Source organism: Streptopelia decaocto (genome assembly GCF_964273445.1).
Source record: "Streptopelia decaocto genome assembly, chromosome: 1".
NCBI classification, from domain to species: Eukaryota; Metazoa; Chordata; class Aves; order Columbiformes; family Columbidae; genus Streptopelia; species Streptopelia decaocto.
The window spans coordinates 46,955,618-46,981,100 of NC_138663.1; the positions used below are offsets into that span (position 1 = coordinate 46,955,618).

The following is a 25,483-nucleotide window of genomic DNA, read 5'->3' on the forward strand; positions in this document are numbered from 1 at the left end:
AGAAACAAATGATGTGAAATTCATGTAGAAGCTGAAGATAAAAGTCAATACCTATGCAGCAGCTTTTCATGGCTTTTCTCTAAAACACCTGCATACTATGATAAATGGTCTGCCGCAAGGATCTGGTGAGATTAAGCAAGATTAAGCAAGAATACTTCTAATTATGTTACCTTTCTGAGTATGGAGCTGAAATCCATAGAAGAGTCTGACTTGCTGACATACTCCTTCGCGGTTTCAAGAAAAGTTTTCAGAAAACAGAGACTTATCTAAGTAAGGGGGGAAAAGAGAAATTAGCATCAGTGGTCTTCTGAAGTTAAGTTTAAAATAACTTTATTTCCCATCCCCGGTCTCCCTAAGGCTCCAGGTCTAATGGAGTGCTTATACTTTTCCTTCTGACGTTGCCAGAATTAGCCTCAAAATTACACCTGGAATTCTTTAATTAATCAGAAGCTAAAACAAATATATACAAATAACCACTTACATCATGATAATGTCATTTGACAAAAGCTTTGAAACAAGATTACGTTTATTCCACTTAGACTTATTTTAGGGCAGCAACTGTATTTAACATGAACTGGCATGGAAATTACCATACATTAATGGTATCTACTGGAAAACACTGATTGTGTATGACAGAGCTGTGACAATTAAAGAAGTGTTTATGGTCATTTGGAGAAGAGACTGTGTTTCACAGTTTGAGTTTGTTTCACACTAGTGGAGGGAAAGGAAATTACTATACAGTGCTATAAAAATCACATATTCCTCAGAAATTAATTTTATATGTTTGCATCAGATTCCAAGGGTGCCTACACTGTCAGTCAGAAATGGATGAAAGTTCGTTCTTAAGCCCACACTTGCTTCCTGAACACACTATTTGCACACAAAGTCATGACCAAACTCAGCTTTAGGCCAAATTTTAGTCCAGAAGGGAACATCACCCTCTGTGATACTGCTATGAACTGCTGTTGTAGCTGCACACACCACTTTATTTGGTGTATTTATGTGGACAGGGCTGCTTATAGGATGATGCTAATTCTTTCATTTTGACAAGGGTGCATTCTACACCTTTTACAGCATGCATTTTTTTTCATGGATTCAGCCTGCTGTCCAGTAGAAATTCATGCTGTAAAATGCATTATAAAAAGACATAAAAGGTGTGGAGAGTGGCTGCATTCTGCTACATTTGATCACTGTTTTATACACAAGTACGCATAATAGACGGTCATTTCTCATCCTCATTAATAAGGACAATAATATTGGAAAGCAAAATTAAAGGGAGGAGGTTGTCAATTTCTGTTCACTTGCTCTACTGGAGTGGTATAATAGACAGCAAAGTATTTGTGCCCTTCTGTTTGTGAAAAGAAAGTTGTTATTGTAGTTATTTTGCCATTCTTACTGTTTTGCTGTAAGGATTGTGCAGTCAGAGTTTGTCTTCATAAATCCTTTTAGAAGGATGGTGCTTATGAGAATTAGTCTCAAACTCATGTTTCCTTCAGAAACAACTGCCAAATGAGCTCTTCTCTGTGTTCAAATGCCCATTTATCTTTTGCTGGAGGCACATGAGAATAAATTGTTCTCGTGAAATTTGCCCCCCACTGATATACCAAATAGAAATGAAAAACTAATTGTTTGTACAAAGTTCCAAATGTGAGCACTGAATCTGAAGAGAAGTTTTATGGATGGTTTCCTATCTCCTTTTATTGGGCTGGTTGATTGCTGATCTCAGTAAGATTTTATTTTTTTACTCACCTTGTTTAACTCTTCTAAGTTTGCAAAAAGTCTCCATGAATCCACATCCAAGAGAAATTCATTACTCTGGAGGTATTTTAGAGTACTCATAAATATCTTAAAAAACAAAACAAATCCATGTTATTAACTTTTTTTGTCAATTCAATATATATATATATATAATATATATATTTTATTTCTGAAAAAACATGTTTGCACTTTAATTCTCATGAAATGATGATTTGATTTGGGGAAAGCAGAAGATGACACTCTGAGAAACTTTTTCTGACCTGCCTGAAGGCTAAATATTGGGCTTTGTGTGAGGAGGAGGGTATGAGTGATGTCCCTGGGGTGTCTCTGCAGCTGCCACAGAGGCAGCTGTGTCCCTGCTGTGCTTTCTGGCTGAACGGGGACAACTGAGCCCCCTGCAGAACCATGTGAAGGAAATAATAACATCAGAGCTGCAGTTACAGATTTCTATGGCCTTTCTAAATGCTTTCATTCCTACTCCATGTTGTTATATAAGTTGTTTAGAGTTACAATGGGAAAAACAAAAAGTTGGAATAGCATAAATAGAGGGTTCATGAATTTTTTTAATCTCTTTGGATTGTTCTGTTAACCTGTACTGAGTGAAAATCGCATGTGTGTTTATTGGCTGTTTTATATTATATAAGCTCTGATGGTGGTCTTGGAGCTGTGCTGAATGTGACCTAAATCTGAAAAAACTTTAAAAATGTAGATTACGGAGTAGATTTTTTTTGTATATATGTGAAAAACACCAATGAAAAACCCCATCACCCAGGTGCTAAGACTGAAGACCTGCTGAGATTATTAGCTTAGCCTTGTGTAACTCTTAAGTTACCATGAACAGTTGACCGGAGAGCTTAAAGGGGATTTACAGTGTTCTTAAAGTTCCATGTTCAGAATCATTAAAATCAGTGGAATATTTCTATACTGGGAAGTACTTAGAGTAGAAGGTATCTGTAAAACTGGCTACTCAAATTCAATAGGTTCTTTCTTTGGCAGGAGAGCTTGGGAAATGGGCATGGCTGAAAAGTTTATCATTCATGGGTTACTCAGGGCTGGCTAAGGCTTGTCTATGGGTTCCTATGTCAGGCTCACCAAGCGACTTGCATGTCCTCACCCTTCCCAGGATTCACTCATTTTTTTGTCTTCTAAGAAGACAGAGTCTCAAGGGAAGAACACTTCCATCCTGCATTGGAACTATAGCTGGTCCTGCTGTCCCCTTTCCCTTCCCATTCTGCCCCACCAATCTAATCCACTCCTCTGTTTATTCCCTTTACTTTGCGGTACTTCTTGTATTGCCTAGGCTAACTTTTCAGCAACATGGAAAATGTCTCACTAATCTTTTTCCTTTGGCTAATAAGAAAACAGTAATTGTGCAGAATAAGAGAAATATGACAGGAAGATATTTAGGGAAGCTTCCACCCTTTTAAATGAGTGCACTAACTTTTGAAGTGGGATGAATGTAAAGAGTGCAGCTATGCTTGTAACAGTGTATAGTACTTTTGTCCATATTTCAAAGCTCTCAAAATTCACCAGGATGGAGGCAATTTGGAACTTTTGGGAGAGGAGCTGTTTTTTAGTTTGCTTTTTTTCTTGTAACAGTAGAACTACAGGTCTTCTGAATTCTGAGGTTTTCATGCTTTAGTCAGGATAATCTAACCATAGCTCTATATGAAGTTAAATGAAGAGTATAATGTTACAGACTAGTGGTAGAGAAATATCCAGTATAGTCAATTGGAGAGTGCCTTCAGAGTTCATGAGAGGAATAGTGAAGTATCAGCTGAAAGTACTGGAAAGATTTGCAATCAGATGGTGTTTACAAAGCACTAGAAAGTGATGTGTAGAAGAAGAGATGCCATCAGGAAGATAAAAACCAAAGGAAAACATCCTGGAAACAAGATGGTCAGGCGAGATGCAGGAGAAACAGCAAGTGCTTGAGTCATTCCCCTGTAGACACCCATAGAGAGGTTACAGGTGGCTTTATGTCTGCCACACTGACAGAAAGGCAAATAATGTTTCATTATATTTGAGAAACAAAATCTGAAGTTACCATCTTGAGAACCAGCAAATGATCCAGAAAGTAAGTGCATTCACTTGTGAAAAGTTCCCATACTGCTTCTTCTTTTTTCACTTCCAACCGGCTGTTGGCATCTTTCTGCTCAGTCTGTTGCACCTTTATAAACTCATGCCAAGATTTATTCTATTGATTGAAGAAGAAAGAAAACCACTGACTGTTACATCAGCTTCTTCAGACCTTATGAAAAGAAACTGTGATCTATTTGCCCAGGTAAAGAGCCTGGCTGCCTGTATTAGTGATCCATCTTCTGGAAAATTAAAGATTCCTTTAAGAAGATTAAAAACCCCCTGACATTTTCCTCCAAGGTATTTATAATATAAACACACTGAAATGAAAGTAATACAGTATGATACTCTCTGTTTGTAGGATGCTGTATCAAAAAATGCTGGGCAGCGTGCAAATGCTGAGGAATTGAATCTGTTGTGCTGCTGCTGCTCCTGGAAAGCAGGGATGGATGATAGCTTCCCATTTTCCAGGTGGATAAATTAAGGTACCAAAGGACTAGATCTTCATAGGTACTTGGAAATTGTTTTGTTTAGTCCCAAGGTAGCCTCTATCACTTTCCTGACCTACTCCCAAGTCAGACATTCACATATAAGTTAGGCACTAACAGGAGTCCTCAACAACCAGTTCCATGGGAACTTCACACAACAGCCTGCCATGAGAAGAAAAAGGTTTGCCCTGGAGGGGGAATGGTGTGAGATGTGGGCTATCTGAATGTCACCCTGGTAGCCCAAGCTTGGGTCCCTGGAGGCTGGGAGCCTTGTTTATCTGGCAGACAGACTTTGGTGGGATTTCTGCAGCTGAACCTTGGTGTTGGCACTGACCTCTGCGTGGCCACCTCTGAACATACCCCTAAGGCAGCAGTGGGGGTGACTGTGCCCCATTTGGCAACTTTTTGATGCTGTGATTTTTTTTCCCCAGATCTGCAGGCACTGCTGAGAAGGTTGCCTTGATGCCTTTTTCTGAAGGTGGTACTTCCTTGATTTAGGACAGTCTGGAAGCCTGGCAAAATCCAGATGGTTGTGAGGATCCTTGCTAACCACCTACAACACTCACAGTTTTGCCCTTGCCCCTCCATTTCAAACAACAAAAATATACCTTATGCTTATGCATTAGTTTTGCAGAAAGGTCTTATATCCAGATTAATGTAGGAAAAAATGGCAACTTGAACATAGAATTTTAATCCACATCTCTAAGTGTCCTTGGTATAGTATACTATTTTGATACCTTAAAGAAGAAAAAATCATATGTGCTGCAGTCTGTGATCTCAACGGCTGAAAGACAGTTTTCCAGATCAGATGCTTGCTTCTGTTTGTCTTTACCCTGTTGAGTGACAAAAAAACAAAGTCCCAATTTATACAAGGACCCCTTGCCATGATCTGTAAGGAGCTTGCCCTTAACTGAGTGATTTCTTCATATTTCCAGGCTCTCCTACACACAGATGAGACAGTGATGGCATGTTTATTTGTAGCTATGGGTGGAGTGTGTAGGTGGCTTAGGTGTGAGTGTGTAAAATCTTATTTATGTAACACAGAAGTCTTTGGAAGGGCAAATCATTGGTATGGCAACAGACAATGGGCTACCCTCAGCAGACAGAACAAGTTAAATATTTTGCATCCTTCAGCACTGTCGGAAGTAGGGGACAACAAACCCATAGTTGAAATCATCCTTCTGCCATAGGTATACAAATCTTGCTTGTTTATTTTATTTAATTTTTAAAAAATTTTATTTGAGCTACACATTGAAAAAAACTCCTTTGGTCATCTGCAGAGCACTGTCTACAAAATGAGCTTTTAGAAGGCTTAAAAAGCAGGAAGAGTTTGTCTGTGTGAGGGATCATGAAATAAAAACAATCGCTTTTGGTTTGGCTTTGTTTTTCAGGCTGACAGTGCCATGTAAAAATTTTAACCAATATTTATGAACTTTAATTTAGTGCCGTGAGCATAGACTTATAAGGTGTTTGCCCAAGTTTTATCTGCTCTCTGGAACTGTATACTCTTACTTCATGGATTTCTATTGTCTGAATTTTAGGCACTGAACTCAAGCCAATTTTGAAATTTGTGTTTGATTATAATATATGAAATTCAGAGTTTAAGCTCAACTTTTAGATTAGAAAGATAGCTTGCAATGGAGCAAAACCAACAATGCAATTGTATATATACACACTTAAGCAATGCACCAGCAAATGGGTTTTCATAAATTAAATTCTATGGCATTTAATAGTCTCCAAAATAGCTTTTGGCTAAATATCAAATACATTTTATTGCAAATTTCAAATATTTTGCTGAATTTAAAAATTCTCAGTTTTAGGCCATGCTCCTTCAAATGCTATAGAAATGCTATCAAATGAAGTGGGAAGTCCTGTACATGCTAATATGAGTATTTGTATTGGTTTCGCTTACACAAACTCTTCTTTGAGGTTTAGAAGATAAAATGCAAAATATATTAGGGACTGTTCACATTTACATGTTTAGGGGTGCAAATAATCAAAACCACTTGCAAATGATTTTTTAAAATTATGAACAACACTCAAAAAGAAAATTCAGATCCTATATTCAGTTAAAATTTTTGTAACTGGAAAAGACAAGGAAATGTGTTGAACAAGGAAATTAACTGAAGTGTGTTGGTGTGTGTGCTTTTACTGGAGACTGTGAGGTTTCCCACAAGGACAGGAAAGGTTTAGGAAGGCATCCTAGAAGCTACTTTGATAGGTAAAGCCTATAAGCCTTCCATGTGAGTGAAGTTAGGCAGTTAGGCAGATACTCTAGAGCTCTAAAGTGCTCTGTTGGCACACAGAAAATACAGAATACAATCTGGTCAAAGAAACAATGCGACTAACTTACCCACCTTGTGCTTTCTTACCCCGGGAAGCTGCACAGGACCTGTTGCCACCACTGAACACCTCGAATGAGTGCTCTCCACTCTGCCCTCCTGGTGCCACGGGCACCTCTCCTCCCACCACCCATGGGGATGGGGACCTGCAGTGCTGACTGTGTTTTCACGTGCATCACGTGCAGTGGCACTGCTGGCTGCACTGAAACCGCCCAAACTTTAATGTCCAAGCAGTCCTAGCATGGGCTGAGACCTCTGATTTCAGCTCATCTGCTGGCTGCTTTTCTTCAAGGGCAATAAAGTAAATTTACTCAGGTTAGTTGTGAGAGAAGGTAACGTCAGTACAAGGTAAAAAAAATGGTGAAATACTTACAATTCCTCTTTTGGCAAACGGCCACTTTGGCTTTTTGGTCTCTAATGGGTAAAACAAATGTGTTATCAGTAAAGAAACATATAGCTAAAAATAAAACTGTCATTTATATGATTTTAAACACTTATTTATTTTTTAGGTGAAGCCTGATATACCATACGCTACTTGGCTCAGATTTAATACTTGTGTTTAGGCAATTTGTGCACCAGACTTAAAACCTATTAAGCCTGTTGGATTCCTCCCAGCAAGAATTATATCTGTCTCTGATGGGATTTTGGATGATGCTAAACACTCCCACTTGCTGCAGGTGATCATTGTGTGGGTGCCAATTCTTTACATGGGAAAACAGATCATACCTCAGGCCAGTTCTTCAAGATATCCATTGTTTTGAAGCAAGAATTAGGCTATGTCTGCTCATTAGTGACATCTTGGAGCTATGCAGGTGTTTAAAATTCCTATGGATAAAAAAAATCCTACAAACCATAAGCCTCAGATCTGTCATGGGACTGCCACAGTGGTGCAGGTTGTAATTCATGATCCTTAGTGAGGCACAGTGAAAACTGGAGATCTAGATATAGGAATTCACTGGTGAGAGGTGAGGAATGCCTGTGTCTGTTCAGCAAGAAATTTGAAAAAGCCTTCTAAATGTGGTACCTTCCTCCAGGCCTGTGTATGACTGGGAATCACAGTTAAAACTTTCTCCTTTTGGATTTGTAAAACCTTGGTCCTACTTTCAGGGGATGGCTGGCTTATTTACTGTCATGAAACTGCTGGTTGTGACCTTAACTTATCTATTTTTTGAGAAAATTTTATTGTCTGGTCACTAGCATTTTCTCGTTTCTGGAAATCACACTGCACACTATCAAATACTCCACAATAGATACCTGTGGAAATTGCTTGCAGGTCTACATTTCAGTGTTGAAATAGCTTGTGAGTAACCTCTAGCCATGAGTTGAGTCTGCTACACTCATGATTAGGGTGGAAAGCGTGACATGGGCCACTCTCTTCCCTCTACTTGAAGCTGTGTGGGTAGGAATTTGTAACTCAGCTGCTTGCAAATGGAGATCCTGGCCTGGGCTCTGGTTGCTCGAAACCTGTGGAGGAGGGAGGTGATCCACATCTTGCATTCCCTCATCTACCTCTTACATTTTGCATTCAACATCAAAATGCAGGCAAAACAAAGCAAACTGAGGAGAATTTTAAAATGAGGGATGCAGTCACTTCAGCGTAGGGTAACAGGAAACTTCATGGAGGCTGTGCTGCCTTGTGTGTCATCATTGCGTTGATCCTCCCTCCACATCCCACATCCACATGTATTTTAGTCATGGCTTTTGCTGGGCACAGAGCAGCAAACCCCACCCTGTGTCTGACCTGCACTTAGCATCAGGACCGTGTGGGGTAGGTAGTCCATGGCACCGTCTGACACCAGGAGGTCTCCAGGGAACACCTCGAGTCCCGGCAGACTCACCACCACGGAGCTACGTCTGCGCTCAGCCGATCTGTGACATGCAACAACAACACACTTCATCTCTCTCTGCTTGTGGTGCTCCTTGCTTATACAGGAGAAAATGAGCTAAAACACCAAATCACAGTGACTATGATGCAATGTGTGAAATGAACAATAAGTAGAAAATTTCATTGTTTGACAGCGAATATCTAATTATCTTTCCAACTCCACATCGTTGCTGAGATTAAGGTGCTTATGGCCATGGCTTGCCTCAGATAATAAGTACTTTAAGAATTTAAATATTAGAAATTCCTGGTTTCTTCTGAGATTAGGCAAAAAGCGAGTGGAGATTTCAGAATCTGTGTTTTGGCACTGGAGTCAAAAGGAGCAGTTAAATATCATGTCCTTAGCTGATATGTGGGTTGTCATTATTTTAACCTCCCAGAACTCAGGTGATTTAAAGAAAAGACAGCATGCTAATGAAACAGTTCGAATGCTGTTTTGGTGTTTTTTAATATGTAACCTTTTGGCCAGTTTGTGCTATTTTCTTTCTGAATTTTATGGCATTTTTCTGCTAATTCAAACATTTTGTACTTTGAATATAATATGTCTTAGTGGCCTTGCTGATTGAAAACAAATGGCTCCAGCTATTGTTGTAACTGACGGAGGGCATTGTCCAGGATGTAGATCCATCAAGTGAAGTGACAGGCGTTCTGTATCCAACAGTGTGTTTGTGCCAGAGGCTGCTTGCATTCAAATACAGGAATTATTGGTGCACAACAAAAACCTTTTTGGATTTTTCTAACAACTCACACTGATACCTAATTAATTGTGCCAGGGTACTCTTGCAAGGTGATGGGTGTCCATAACTTTTTTTCTTCTGTATTCAAGCAATTCATGCATGAAGACTGCATCAGATTTCAAAGGGTCAGTAATTAAGTAGCTGAGGGAGGCGTGAAAAGTTTGGGCATATAAAAGAATTATCTTTTTTAGTCATCATTTATTGTACATAGTATTTTTGGTCAGTTAAATAGAATTCTTTTTAGTTTTTTGCCTAGGCAGATATCTTACTGTGAATATTTAGCTATATGCCAGCACCTGCTGTGAAACCTGGCAGGTATATTTTTCCCCTTAAGTGCATGAATAGTCACTTGACAACTTATCAACTGGGAGATGAACTTTGAGGCAGAGGACTGGGATTTGATATGTATAGCAGGACATGGAGATGATAATTTTTGTTATGAACTGACAGCGACATTGCTTGCAGTTGCCTTATCTAAACCAATTTAATTGTGTGGGTGGAAGGAAAATCTGCTCCTAACAACAGACAGATCTGTAGGCCAACAGGAAGGCCAGGTCTGGGACCTTAACACTTGAAACACAGGCATACTAGGGATTTACAACTAAGTGTTGAGGAGTTTACAATGTGCAATGTATGAATTCTCTAAAAGCTTTTCCTTTTCTGGTAGTCCTACTGAATAGGGAATATAGGATCTGTTTATTTAACTTTGGGGATTTACAATGAAACTCTGAAGTTTGTCATGAAATTGAACCTAACATGTGGTTTGAGAGCTTTTATGGATGGGGTCTGTTTCTTGATTGTCTGCAAGCCCATACCAGTGCAAGGGAGATCATTTCCTGATGGGGTGCACTTAGTGCTACCCAGTACAAATTTTAAGTGCTGATAACAATTGTATTAAGATGCTTCTGAAACCTTTAGTAATTCCACCACGCAGTTTCTTGGGCAGCTGGATTATTATACAAGCCAGATGCTGCAAAATAATACAAGGATAATTCTAAAACTTGTCACTCCTGTACCAGGAATTCAGGAGATTTATTTCAGGTTGGATTCACAATAAATTTTTTAAAATGTATTATTGATTCTTAAACTATCTAGCCTTCTTCAGTTGCAGAATTTATTTTGAAGCTGGATGTTATGAAGATTAGTAATGGGAAACACAGTTTCATTGTAAGTGAGTTAAACAGTGTTATTTCTCTAGATCAAAAAACCCTTGAACTTCAGAGACACATAGGTGTAAACAAGCTCTTCACATAGGTATGCAAACCTGTGAAGTGTGGGAGCATGCCAAGGTCACTTGCATGTGTATCTACAATATACCTCTGCAATCTAATATGTCTGGTCTGATTAATGATTTACATGACCAAATTGTGCACTCTTGCTTCACAGATGAAGGTACAGGTATCTGTGATCATCTGGCCTGATGCCTGTAGACAGATAGGTTAGATGTTCTTGTTGTTTTTACTGGAGAAATGAAACTACTGAAGTATTGTGTGATGCAATTTATCAGTTTTTGAGTCTGTGTGCAATATTCTACCATCTTTTCATGCCTGCAGACTCTGTATTTTTGCCTTTCAATTTATTTTTATTTGTTTCTTTGTTTGTTTTGTTTTTTTTGTTTGTTTTTATGGGGGGGGTGTCTTTGTTTTTTGTTTATGTTTTTCTTATTAGAGGCAGGGGGCTGAAGCACTTGAGTGAAAGAAACACTTGTACTTAGGGATGAACTCAAGCACCTAAGGAGATAACATCTGCAATAGTGTCTGTTTTAAATCTACTTGTTTTGTGAAACAAGATAATGTCACATGTTTGCATTACAAAGTTATGGAAAATTATTAAAGACACTGAAGTAACTCATGGTCTGGAAAAACAAGTATCCTCAGTATACAGTTGTTTCTAGGGCACAGAAAGTTTCAACCAATTGCTTTTTAGATGTCTGTGTCTTGATATGTTCATAATCTTAGCCTAACAAGACCTTTAGATGTCCCAGGGAATAGACACCTATATAAATCACCTTACTTAAATAATGGATACGTTATTTAAAGGAATGCCTACTACATGAGAATAAAAGCAACTGAAGAGGCTTCAAGGGTCAACATTAGAGGTTGGTCAGAGTTCTGATAGCTGCCAGGTGATGACACTGTCACCCAAGCCACTCCGTGAGGTATTTGGACTCCCTGATTCAAAGAGTCAACATGACACTTCATGGGCACATGAGACATTAAAGAGGAAGAGGAGCACCTCAGGATAGCTGAGCCCAGCTCCCTTAACTCAGCAAAAATGAGCTTCTTTGGCAGTTACTGAGAAGACTTCTCATTATCTAATTGTCTTTAGGAAACAGTGAAATCCAATTTTGCACCCAGTCTCCGACATGCTGAACAAGGCAAAGAGAAAATGAGCTCAGACTAAATGAAAGCTTTTGTTTTATCAGCATTTCATTTCATGGCAACATTGGCCTCAACCTGTCTCCACCACACACAACTCACCCTGTACTGCCCCCTGTTCCTTTTTTTGTTTACTTATTTTGGCTGATAATTTTTAATCAGCATCTGTTCAGCGTGTTCCCATGCTGACAGAGATGTACTGATATTCCTGATTGATGGTTCTGTTGGTAAAGGCTGTTTAAAATGAGCATTGCTACTTTAAGAAAGGCTTTTGAAAGTACAGCCTGTGAGACAAGAAATAAAATCACAATGCATCTTCCAAACAACTTTTTCTTAATCTTTCCTGCTGGTGACTGTGGGGAAAAGCTTGTGTTGTTCTCTGTGTGATTTCTTGATTTTAAAATGTGTCTGGATGTAAGTCCAGAGCCAGTATCCTAGCTGGCATGTAGTGGCTTCCCTCTGAAGCTGCCAGGCAAGAGGTACCAAGAGAGGATTTGTACCTTAAATGTTTTTTGCATTTGCATTCAGTATGCAAATGCCATTTGCATTCAGTATTGTTCAAATTCTCCCCTGAAGTTTGCCAGGGTACACAAATCTTCACCCCGTCAGTGAGATACACTTATGTATTACAGTTTTGGGTTGAATCAGTGCAGACTCTTCCCAAAATAGGTGCAGATCATTTGTTTTCACACCAAGATGCGAAGTTCTCTCCCTTCTCTCCCTATCCCCTTTTCTACTGTAAATTCCAAATGCTAAATAGCTATCTGGAGATTGCAACAATTCAGAAAATCTAGGAAGCTGCTTCTGCCGAGAACATGTAGACATACACACTTGTTAAGCCTTGTGTAGGGAACTGCACTGTGTAATGACTCAGACTGTACCAGCCTGCTCCAACATACCCAGTCCCAAACACGGTCCTGTTTGCAAACTGCTGGTTATAACAGCTTGCACTTGAAAAATCGGTAAACATTGGGAAGAAGGGGAGATACAGCTCAACTAATGATGTCTACTGGCTTAAGAAGTGTAACACATTCTGGTAGAGTCACAAAAGCAGTGTATGGCTATTTGTTGTGAGGCTGTCTCTGTGTTCCCCAAGCATTGCTCACCAATGCCAGTGCTTTTAATGCATGTCACACACCCACATGCCCCACCTGAAATCTTCAAGGGGATCACACAATAAAGTGAGCACTGCACCATCAGTGAGAGAGGTATGGTAACTAAGGGAGGTACTAGCTCCTGCTTCCTTGTTGTTTAGTAAGAAAATAAACTTCATTTCTCTTCTGTAAACATTTTAACATCTTAAGGAAACAAACATGGCTGAATCAAACTTACTTCTAATCAAGCTTTTACTTTCTGGTAATTGCTTGTGAGAGCTTGATGCAGTTCACTGCACAGATCTACAGTACATGACACCTTATCTTGCCTGCACTAACTTACAAAATTCAAGTATTCTTCTTAGTTTGTAGGATTAGAAATCCCCCCATCCAGTAGCAGTCCTTGATCTGCTTTGCTCATGTGTGAGAAAAATACTGAGCTGTTCTGCTAGCTTTTTTGTTCCCTTTTCCCTCCCACAAAGTTTTGAAGAATGTCGCTCAAGATTATGAGATGTTTCACATTCTTCAAGCTGAAATTTGACACTGCTAATCCAAACAGCCAGACCTTTTGGCAGTTGGTTCCTGATGCAGAGTTCTCCAATGGTCCAGCTGAAATATTGTGTGAAATAAAGCTAAACATGTCAGGGAGAGGGCCATCTTTGAAAGCAAATCTCATTAAAAAGCTTAGTTTAACAAGCTGGTGATAGGCATTTCACAAAGAAAATCTACAAATTACGGTTGAATTACACATACATGTCTCACTGTTCAGTTTTGTCTTAGAGTGAAGCAGTTTCATTAAAAATGTGGAGAAGTGAAACTTAAAATATGACAAAACAAATAGATGCATACCTTTGTACAGGCAATCCATGCTTCTGAAAGAAAGCGAGATAGACCTGTTACTTGGTCAGAAAGGAAGCAAGCAACCTGAATTTATGTAAAAAGTACTCATTTGTTAAGAGAAATGTGCTACATAGACTTAGACTTTGGCTGATTATTTTCGTTGTTCTGAAGAAATGAGAATTCATTTAATATCCAGAATGTTTTCTGTATTTGAAAGCGGGGGTGGGAATAGTTTTTGGTCTGTGGCACAACACTAACTGATCAGCAAAGAACTATACACCTCTTTGACACCATCTGTGTTCAGTGAAATGTGTGTGTAGGTGCTTTGCGTAAGGACAGAGTCAGGTGTGTGTCCAAATTTAACTGCTTGTGCAAGTAATGCAAGGTCTTCGAGAGCAGACATAGTAGCAAACCTGGTTTCTGCAGTTCCTTTCCTTTTCTCCTTGAGGTGAAGTTATGGAGGACAGCTAAACAGTTGTTGGTCATCAGGGAAAGACAAAGGGCTAGCTCCTCCACTGCTTATTTCTCTTTGCTGACTCTGGCACTCACTGCATCAGTGTTTGTTTGTTTGTTTGTTTGTTTTGATTTGTTTTTGTTTTTGTTTTGTTTTTTAAAGAAAAGATGGCACAATTGCCCACTCATTTATGGAACTGAACATAAAAATGGAAGGGCTGGTGAGTGGCAGAGCTAGGTAAGTGGAAGAAAGGGAGTGAAACGTCTTCCTTTGGTAGTAGTAAACCTTAAATTTGGCTTGAATGTCTTCATTCTTTGTTTTATTTGGTTTGTAATGTTATTCAGTAAAACAGAATAGAGGACTGGCCTGGCTTAAGGAGAATCCTGCTGAAGGACCCTGGAAATAAAATAATCTTCCAAAAATCCAAGCCAGAACTGGATAAATTACTTGGTCTTGTTCTTCCATGGCCCCACAAACATGTATGTGGGCCCACCAGGGTGAATGAACAGAGGTGGAAAAGAGTGGCCATGTGCAGGAGCAAACTAGGCCAATCTGGTGACCAAGAGAGAAGGCTGAAACCATTGTCTCTTGCTGATTTGGAAGGAAAAATCTCCCTTCCTGACAAGCGTAGAAGTTGCTCTGTTGTATCAAAGGAACTAGGGCTGGGTTGCAGTTCAGGTTAAGAACTGTGGTTTCGTTTTATGCACTGGGCCATGATGGACCAACACTGAATATGTAACACTGAAAAGGAGGTTGCACCATTCTACTCCTCTTACCTGGACACCCTCCTGTGATGTAGGGATGGGGCAAGGGAGTCTCCTAGGCAGCGTACCACGGTTGGCTCTCCAAGAGTTTTTCGGTGTGTCATTGGGATTGCCATTGCTGAGAGGATCTTTTTGGCTTCGCAGCTTTGATCTGGGGCTGGAAGACTCTGCATCTGCTATAGTTGTCTCAGACATGGCTTTGGAAGACAGTAATTTTGCACGGACACAAGAAGGCAACGATAGTGATGAAGCTGTAGTGCACCGAGGTGGACTCTTACAAATGTGGTGGAGAGAGCTCGTGTATTCCTTTTGATTCCCCCACTGAACTGTGTCAGAGCTGTCCTGAAATAACAGCACTGGTGAAGCAGAGGCCATCCTTAGACGCCTTAAAGTTGGAGAAGTGGAAATTCTGGCCAAAGCATGCCGGTCGAACTGGAAAGGTGCATGATGGTTCCCAGTGCACTCCCTTGTGGGAAGCTTCAGAAATGAAGACTCTGTATAACTTCGTCTTCGAATGTAGTCACCTGGAGGCAGGGTTGTGTCCGTACAAACTGATGCTGCCTGTGTTTCACAGGGACTGAAGACATCTTCTGGACTGCAGCTTCCAGACAAAGCAATATTTTCTTTATGAAGCTCAGCTTCCTTAGTTAGGAGTTCCATGCTGATGCAGGTTTCTTTGACCAGATCCGGAGAAAAATCAGAGCTTGGTTTTTGCGTTCTTTATATGCAGCCTGAAGCTTTATAGCTTTGTGTACCTAGGACACATGATCAGAAAAAGTACTTAGAAATTGCCATATACATTTTTATATGGGAGAATATGCAAATGGAAAAAATCTCGCCAAAATAATGCAGATATGTGCACCAGTTCAGAAACAATTGCCTCCACTTTGAATCCTGTTTAAACACAGGTTTCAATAGCTTCAGCACCTTATTTCAGCAAAATGTTTAAACAGCCACTAACTGAGTGTGCAAGCCATGTCAACATCAGTCAGAAGAACTAATTAGATGGTAAAGGCTGCGTAATTAGGGACTCTGTTCATCCGGTACTGCAGCCATCTAATTTCCTGTTGCCACTCCCCCATCAATGAGATTGTGATACTGCTGTACATGGATAAAAATCAAGTCACCAACTCTTCAGGACTCCTACTTGTTGCAAAATCATTTATGTACAAATAGCAATTACTTGCTAAATGCTTAAGTAAATACAATTTAACATTTATGTAAGGTGAGTATAATTACTCTTGCTTTTATTTTTAGCAGGAAAAGCATTTTGTGGTGAACATTATGTTCACATTGTAATCAAATAATGAAGGCAATAATTTATCAAAGTTACTTATCTGTTGATTAATTAGTAAATAGTCTTATGTTCTGTGATTCATGAAGCTCTATTTTAAGGTATTTTGATGACTAGTCTCTCTAAAAGTGGACTGACATTTCAAGTTAAAACTGAAGATTATTAATTCAACCTCTTCAACTTGCTCTGTAATTCAGCTTCTTTGTTTCTTAATAGGAACCTTAGAACTGTTCATGATTGTTGTCTTCTTTGGGCACTTTTATTTATTAGAACGAGTTTATTCAAGCATATGATGACTTTTTTCTTGAGCTATTGAATTCCACAAATTGAATACAATTTTCATCAAATGATATAGTCCCATCAGATTGATGTATAAAGTGATCAGAAACAAATTATTTTGTCAAGTTTGCTAGTTGAAAGTGTTGCTTTTTATGAACTCTTCAGCCATTAGAAGACAATAATTCAGAAGTTTACAGGAAGAAAAAGCACATCTTTATCATGGAAATGGCTTCTTTCACAACTGCAGTAAGTAGACACAAATATATTTGCATGTATCCATTTCTCTTTAATAGATAAAGTCTAATTAACACACATGCTTATTAAAACAGACAAGCATTAAAATCACATTTGAGATATATCATGAATTACAATAATGAGAAATTAGTAATATTTTCTATTTCTGAGCAAAGATGTGATTGCATATATTTGCTGTAAAATTTGCTATTACCGTTTTTGAATCTTTCAAGACTTTTATTTTTTGAAATGCAACCACATCTAAGCTACATAATGAAAGAAAAAGGTTGATCATTTTTGGCCAGGTATTCTCTTAGCATTTTTTTTTGTTAATCATCGGTTATCCAGGCAGAATTTTGCAGCTCTGCATGGAACTTCCAGATATTCATGTGAATAGAGTTCTGTTGCAGAAATAGAAAAGATTAAAGGTGTATTTTCATAGAAGTCTTATATAAAACATATTTTTTTTTTGCTTTTCAGTTTACCAAGCTTTATTAAAAAAAAAAAGTCAAAACTTATTAGTTTCTTTACAATTACTTGTGAGTTACTTTTATGACTAGAATCAGCAGCAAAACATTTGTAAAGAAAATACATTGTTAAAAAAACGTGCAGAAACATGTCACATACATGCAGAAAAATTATTGTATATAATTAAACTTACCACAGTAGCCAGGTGAACCTCCAGTATGTCACATCCTTTTCATATGCAATTAAGTCAAATTTTCAACAAATGCTTGATTACCTGATACTAGGCTCAGCAGTAGTGTTTTCCCTTTTAAAGCCTCCTTACTGAATGCTGGTATAGAGAACTAGTTTTTCTTCTTGTAGATTTGTTTCTAGGGGATTTGTTTATCAGGTCAGACGGAAGTGGCTTCAGGATCAACGCCCATTTATGAAAGGTAACATGATTCATACATTTTATTAAACTTAATTCCCTCTATATTTCTGTTTTTGTACTTTTCACTTTGATACAGTTTGGCAAGAATGCTCTCAGTCAAGCGTATAATAAGTGTATAATAAGCTGCAAGAGCAGATGAAAAGTCTCCACCCCTTCTTTTTTTTTTCTGTCTGGATTAATTTGGCTGCATCTAACTATGCATTGTTCATCCTTTATGGAGGAATAGTAGTGATACATCCCTTGGTTAAATTATTTACAATCAGAGTTTGATTTCAAGAAGTGTGGTCTCTGAGTAATTCTGAACTCAGACTGATTTTAGTATTGGAGTATTTGAGAATTAATCCAAACATCAATAATTCACTATGTTGTTTTGCTGCAGAACTGATTTGAAACCATCAGAATTCATTTAGGTATTCTTTGGTTGGGTGAACTGAAAGTGAAATTTGGGTAAAGATGGTTAATTTGGTAGATAAATTGTGAGGAGGCACTAACCTCCACAAATGGTCAAACCTATTGTGTAATTAACACACATTTTCAGAGGGCTGAGTGAACACTTCAGAATGCAGATGACCTTTGCACTATGGCATTTTCATTTTCTGCAAAGATTTTTTTCCAAAACTCATCCACAACCCAAAATATAACACTCCAAAACTGGTATGAGTAGGTGCCTTGATTTTTCTTAGCATTGGATGTGACTCTGGATTGAGGGAGGATTCTTTCAAGAGAATGAAAGAGGAAAACAAACTTGAAGACTTTCTTTGCAAGACGGTGAAAATATTAAATTCAGTATTCATTGTTTGACTTCTAAGAAAAAGGGATAAGTTGTTTGCTTGTTTGTTTGTTTTTTAAGTGATCACCCAATCTGATAGCTGATAGTACAGGTATATATTTTTCATCTAGGGGTTTGAGACTAGGATCAGATGAAGCGGAACAGACCTTGATGCCTGATGAAATATGCAAATGCCTGGAGATTTTATAGTGTTCAAAGCTGTCCCTTCCAATTCCACAGAAGTGACCTAGGTGTACGGCAGCTGGGCAGGTTGGGGCTGTGAAGCTCTTCAGAAAGACATGCAGGCTTCTGTGTGAAGGGGACGAACAGTCAGACCCTTCCTGGGGGAGGAAACCACCTCTGTGGTGGGGAGAACTGAGAGCTTTGCTCTCTGCTCCTGGCACTCTTTATGTTTTGTGTAGAGCATAAACAGGCTCTTGTGCTGCCTCATGGAAAACTTCTGAATAAGCTTTAAAGATGCTACTATGGTTTTACCTCCACAACTTATATGAGAGGATCTAGGTGGCCCTTTGCAAGCCTTTACCCCCCTGAGCTGGAAGACATGGACAGGGAGCAGAATGAAGCTCAAATAATTCAAGGGGAAATGGTTGGTGTATCCTGAACATATAATCCAGCTATTACACTCCCTGAGAACTGCTCCCAGGCTTGATCTCTCAAATGGATGTTTGCTTCCGAGTTCATATTTCATGTTAATGGCTGCTTGACAGCCGTTCCAAAACAAGAGGAGTAACAAATGGCTTGTCTTTGTAGTCCTGATAACAGCCCTATGGGGTCTGTGGCAGCTTTGCAGTATGACCTGGCCTTAAAAATTAGTCTGTGTATCCCATGGCACTTGCTGCACTCCTGTAGGAACAGACCAAGTGCAGTGTGTTACTAGTACTGGGCATGGTGTGAGGTTATGGGCTTCCATCTAGAGTGTAGGTCAGGGAAAACCAGGTTCTCAGGTTGGATAGTCCACACTCTGCATGTGTATGCATCCTAATGAGGGCTTAAAACTTCAGAACACACTTGGAATCTTATCTCTTCATCTATTGGTGAGATTCCTCTAGGAGCATTTCTGTGGTGAGAAAGTTGGCAGATGTGGTCTCAGCAAGGATTCTTTCTCAAGACAGGGTAGAGGTAGCCACACCATTTAAAAGTAACTTGGCGAAAACCCCTCATTCTTGCTGTTTAAATCAAAGCATCTGAGATCCTGCTTTCCACGTACTTAGCTCTGAATAACTCTTACCAGGTTCAGAGCACAGATGCTTTTGACATCAGCTGCAGCTGTAAGTGTTCAGCTCCCTTGGTAATCAGACCTCAGGTCCTGAGTCAAGTACACAGAGAATAAAAGAGCATGCACTTAGTGAAAAGTTCACTTTAAGTGGCTTTGGCAGCACCACAAAGAAGCTGTGCAGTAGATGGAGAAGTGAAATCTATTTTTCATGGGATACATTTACATGAGAAGTCCTGTTTCTCTCCCGGTGAATGCCAGCCTCTGTCACCTTACACCTTGAGCTTTTGAACAAAGAGCAGTGATCCAAAGACAGCAGCCTCCTACCTGCCCTAGTGCGGATCCATTCCTGCAGCTGGAATGTCCTATACCCCGAGGAAGGGTCTCACACAACACACAGCGTGAATATGCAAATAAGACCCATCATAATGCCAGAACTGGATGAAATGGGGCAGGCGGCTGTGCAGGTTGCGCAACCATTGCTTCCTCATCTGAACTGGAGTCATCTTCCATTCCTTCCCCAAAGAGATTAAAAAATGCAACAAAGGGGATTTATGTACTGGTGCTTTCTCATTTCTGGGTGTTTAGCTTTGCAGCCAAAGTATTTGTCTTCTAAAAGCCTACAGCCTCCTTTTCCCCATCCCTAAGGGAAGAACAAAAGAAAGAAAGCTTCCTGTTTGCAGATGGAAAGTCTTGGCTTGTCCCAGAGGTGCAGCCACAGAGCTTGTAAGTTCAGCTGATTCTTTCAGTAAGTATGGACAGAAACTTTTTAAAGTTTAGCCAGGGAGACACTGCCATTTTCTCAAGGCATTACTTTAGACAAATTTTGGCAGATTTCGGTAGACCAACCTAAATTACACAGAAAGTATTTTTCTATTTACCAGCAAAATTCAAAATGACTAAACCAAAGCTGGACTTGCAAAAGAAGAAATTACCATTTTGTTATTACAGTACAAAGAGTACATTTTTATCCTCTAGATTTGCCCTCATAAATACAGAACATTTCACCTGGGAAGTTTCAAAAACTTCAGTTAATGGCAGATGTCTATAGTATGAAATCTATGCCAAATCTAGAGGATAAAAATATACTCTTTGTACCATAATAACAAAATGGCAAAGCAAATGGAAATTTAGTCATAATGAGAGCAAACATTGGATGATTTTAACTTGCACTGCCAGCTCTGTCTTTAATAATAGTAGTTTGGGTTTTTTTGATCAATAGACAGTAATACTTTTACAGAAGTTAGCAAGTGATGCAGCACACATTCCCACTTGTGCACAATGATTTCTGTATAAAGCATTTATTTTTGACTTCCTCTGGAGCAAAGGAAAATGTGATTTGTAGAAGAAAAACAAAAAAAGTCAAAAATGAAAAAAAAAACCCACTAATAGAAAAACATTCTAAAATGCTCTGAAAAGCAGAGACTTTTTCTATTCTTCAGAAACAACTTGTATGGAATGGCAGTTGTCACTTTTCTGTGTATCCCAAACTGAACGGAGGAAAGCCTCTTTATGTTCAGAAATCAGTGACATCCACAATGTGACTAGTAGCCAAACAGGATAAAGGCAGAGGAGGAACAGAGTTGCTATTTTCTTGAGCACTTATGAATTTCTGTATGAAACCATCTACTCAGTTTGCAGTCATCTGTAGGTATTTGTATTTGGGTAATGGTATGTAAAGAAATAAAGAAGGAACAGCTTTGTTTTGGGCTGAAGTAGATCAGAAATGATTTGACTGGCTTGGCAAATCTTCCCTCTACCTAACTTTGCTTTGGGTCTAGTGAAGCATTGTTTTAGGTAGGTAGTGCTTTTTACATTGAAAATAGATCACTTCAAGAGTTGAAAACTTTCCATTTGAAGTTACTTCAAAACAATATATTTAGAAGAAAACATTTGTTGAGTATTATCACACATAATATTAGTTACTTCCAAACCATATAATTCAACAAATCTACTCTTTTTAAGAAGACTTCAGTCAGCTTTATTTATACTCGCTTTTATGGTTCCTCTTCTGTGAGTTTCTTTACAAATTCCTTGGGGGGTCAGCTTGACCATTACTGTCTCGGTCACAACATTGGTAGCTCTTGGAAATCTACTTGTTTGCCTCTCCTGCCAGATGCTGTTCCTGGTTTTAATCTCTCAGCACCTAATAAAAAACTATGTGGTGTCATCCAAGTCAGAACACTCAAGCAGAGTCGGGAGACAGCAGCAAAAGGATCAAGTCTGCATCTCACCTGGAAGATCAGAGGGCTGCTGGTCTGCTTTCTCCAGTTTCACTTTAAGGTAGTTGGGAGAGGGATTTGTCTCATCCAGTCTAAAGCAGCCATTCTCCAATCCTTCTGTAGTCGGTGGTAATGCCTATTATGCATGCAATGCACTTCAGGGGATAATTCATCTAACCTATATTAGGCACCCATTTTAGGATCCCCAGTAAATATTACTATTTCTCCTTAGTGGCTTTGTGACTATTCCAGATTTATTTATCCATTTTACATGAAAACTTCCCACAGTCTTCAAGCTGTCTGGTGCCCAGCTGTTAATGAGCATGTTTACTGGTATGAGTGTTAAGCATGATGCTGTCAGATGCATGATGTTTCGTAGAGGTTGCCTAACCTCATCTGTTCAGTAAGGAGTGATAAGCTTGTGCTTTATCTTGATTTTGTGTTCTGATCTGCTGGCACAACTATTGGAGCCTGGTCCTTCTATTGTTGCCCTGCTGGCAGAAAACACCACAGTATGTGAGGGCATTTGTCAGCAAGGAGAAGACCTGCAAGGACTTCTCCTGGCTGAAAGTGGCACTTGTTAGGACAAGGATGTGCTGCCCTATGTAGGCCAGCTGCAACACAATACACGCAACCAGTAATGTGCCCAAGGAGGAGGCAAGAGGTTACAGAGGTTGTTGGTGCAGTTGGGGGCCCTGACATATTCTGGATGTTGTATGAACATCCTTTATTTCTCAGAATGTTTTCAGTGTCTTGTAAAATATTTCACCTAATTTCACAAGTGACAAATCAAGAGGAAAACAAAACAAATAAACCAGCAAAGATTCAATGAAGCTTTGTGAGACATCTTCAGCCCTGGATTCCAGACCTCCAAACCAATATCTTTTGCGCAGGTGCAGCTCGTTTCAGACAGTGATATTCTCCTCTCTGCAAGTTAATTATTGCAGGAATAGAGGTGTAATGAAGGAAATAACTAGTATTCCAGCTGAAGGCAAAATGACTTTGAAACGGAGAATGGAATCAGCTGGCAAATCATCAATCAGGAATACAGAGCTGAAATCCATGCACTTGAGTGTTGATAAATGAGACTGATTCTTTTACTTTAATGTGGTTTCCAGGGCAGCTGTCATTAAGTTGAAAGTTGCAGATGTTTCCTCCCAATGACCCCCATAACCATCTTTTCCACAGCTCAGGGTAAAAGCTGTAGGCAGAAGAGCAACACCGAATCAGAAGAACCTGGCATTCTCATCACCATGTGCACTGCATAAGGCTGCTGTGGTGATAGATATTGATTGACCAGCTATGGGATAAATCACAACATAAAGCTGCAGGTTAAAAAATCATACATTTTTATTAGCTTTCTATTAACGAGCCTCTATTCTAGCCTAAAGGAAGTTTATTTTTTCCTGGCCAGCTCTGTGTGACATACCACCAGGAAACATGCAACATTGGGAAAGAAAAAGTTTTGAATTCCTCCAACACTGTCATACTTTGGCATTGCTTTATCCAGACAGCTGGATTTAGTAGATTCAGTAGTCCTGCCAAGACAAGACATGCTGTAAAGAATGACATCTGTTTCTGTTTTCTCATCAGTGGTTTCCCATGTGATAATCATAGTAATGAAAATGACAGGATTCCCATCAAATATCTACAAATATTTTTCCATTCCTCTTATGCTTTTTAGGACCTAATGTGCTGTGAGAAGAAATTACTTTAAAACAAAAAACCTCAGTATTTTGGAAAGTTATAAACTCATATCTAGTATCATCAAGTTAATATATTTTTTTTTCTAAATTCAATAAATTATACCCATTTTCCAATTGAAGAACATATTGGGGCAATAGAAAGAATTTTTGCTGCACTTACTGACCTTGTTGCCAGATTTGCTGGTCAAAGAACTTTTCGATTTTGGTAGCACTATCAATTCACTGACTATGCAGACAGTGGATCATTCTTTCTTTTTAATAGTGACATTTGAAACCTTAAGAGGTGATGTTTGGATATTAGCAAAAAAATGTATGTGAAATGCTATCTTATTATGGAAATAGATGGCATGAAGCTCACCATAAAAGTAGCACAGTTTCTTGTACCCCTCTATGGCTGGGTGCTCAAGTGATGTAGTAAGTTCAGTTCAGCAAAATCACCTGAGTTATCCTGGCTGAGAATGTGTCCTGACTCAACCATGTCATGTCATATATAATTTATCTCTTATATCTTATGCATAATATTATATATATATATGTAAAAATCTAGTAAAAAATATAGTATTATCTAAGTATGATGTGACTGACCATACCCCAAACTGGGAAACAGTGCTTTTTAAATGAATTGAAATTGTTTTTGACAACTTTTTTTTTTTCAATGAAGGTAGCATTATTCACTTTTTCTTATGGAAGTTCGTGGGCACAAGAGAAAATTTATCTCCACTGTGAACTGATGAGAGAATTCATCTATTATGAGTTACCATGACTACACCCACTGCTATGGTCTGTTTCTTTTAGCATTAGGTTAAGGAGAAAAGATGATGGAGGAAAATAGGGATGGCATGTCTTTTAATGAAAACAGAGGTAAGCATAAAATAGTTATGGTAGTTTGTCTGTTTTCCACATGGTAATTTTACTTTTCTCTTTGTATCTATACAAAAACACCTGGGAATTTACTACAATACAACTGACTTCAGAATTCATTTTGTGTTTTCAGTTATTAAAACTATTAGTTTCCTGGTAATTGCAACATAATACAAAGACATGCAAAATAAGGCAGCATTTTGTTGCATTCACCTTCAAATAAAGCAGAGCACCCTTTGACTAAACTATTGAAAGAGCTATTTCATCTATAACATGACCAGTTTATTGTGTGAACACCTCTAAAAATCTCTGGTCTGCATCCATGCATCCTGAAGAACAACTCCAGAGGTGCTGCTGTCTAGATAAGAACATCACAAAAACAGGCAGCAGTCTCCCTAGAGCTGGAAGTAGCTTTTTTGTTTTTCTTAAGCTCCGTGCCTTTGATATTTAAGAAATACTTAATTATTTTCCACTACAGTGGAAAAAAACACAGATTCATCATCTCAACAGGATATTCATACACGTTTTTATATTTTAGATCCCTTGATAGCACACTATGGTAACATACAGTTACAACTACAAACTACTATGAACTGCCGTAAAAGGCAACAAAAAGTGTTTCTATAAATACACGAGCAACAAAAGGAGGGCTAAGGAGAGTCTCCATCCTTTATTGGATATGGGGGGGAAACATAGTGACAGAGGATGAGGAAAAGGCTGAGATGCTTAATGCCTTCTTTGCCTCAGTCTTTAATAGTAACACCAGTTTTTCTTGGGGTACCCAGCCCCCTGAGCTGGAAGACAGGAATGGGGACTAGAAAGAAGTCTCAATAATCCAAGGGGAAATGGTCAGTGACCTGCTACACCACTTTGACAGGCACAAGTCTATGAAGCCAGATGGGGTGCAACCAAGGGTTTTGAAGGAGCTGGTGGACATGTTTACCAAAACACTTTCAATTATTTATCAGCAGTCCTAGCTAACCAGAGAGGTTCCTTTTGACTGGAAGTTGGCAAATGTGATCTACAAGAAGGGCCAGAAGGAGGATCCAGGGAGCTACAGGCACGTCAGTCTGACCTTGGTGCTGGGGAAGGTAATGAGAACAGATCATCTTGAGTGTCATTACGTGGCACATACAGGATAACCAAGTGATCAGGCCCAGTCAGCATGGG

The 25,483-nt window shown here is 39.0% G+C and overlaps 1 protein-coding gene across 1 annotated transcript in view; it reads right to left on the bottom strand.

Annotated features, from left to right (window-relative positions):
* The window catches only part of PLEKHG7 (pleckstrin homology and RhoGEF domain containing G7), a gene marked incomplete at both ends in the record, with an annotated part of 72,422 nt that overhangs the window by 17,104 nt on the left and 29,835 nt on the right, over positions 1–25,483 (bottom strand). Inside the window, 8 exons of the mRNA XM_082072825.1 lie at positions 171–266; positions 1,750–1,845; positions 3,806–3,955; positions 5,063–5,158; positions 7,041–7,081; positions 8,409–8,536; positions 13,608–13,630; positions 14,829–15,534. Of these exons, the coding sequence (XP_081928951.1) occupies positions 171–266; positions 1,750–1,845; positions 3,806–3,955; positions 5,063–5,158; positions 7,041–7,081; positions 8,409–8,536; positions 13,608–13,630; positions 14,829–15,534 (1,336 nt within the window). The remainder of the gene's footprint in view (positions 1–170; positions 267–1,749; positions 1,846–3,805; positions 3,956–5,062; positions 5,159–7,040; positions 7,082–8,408; positions 8,537–13,607; positions 13,631–14,828; positions 15,535–25,483) is intronic.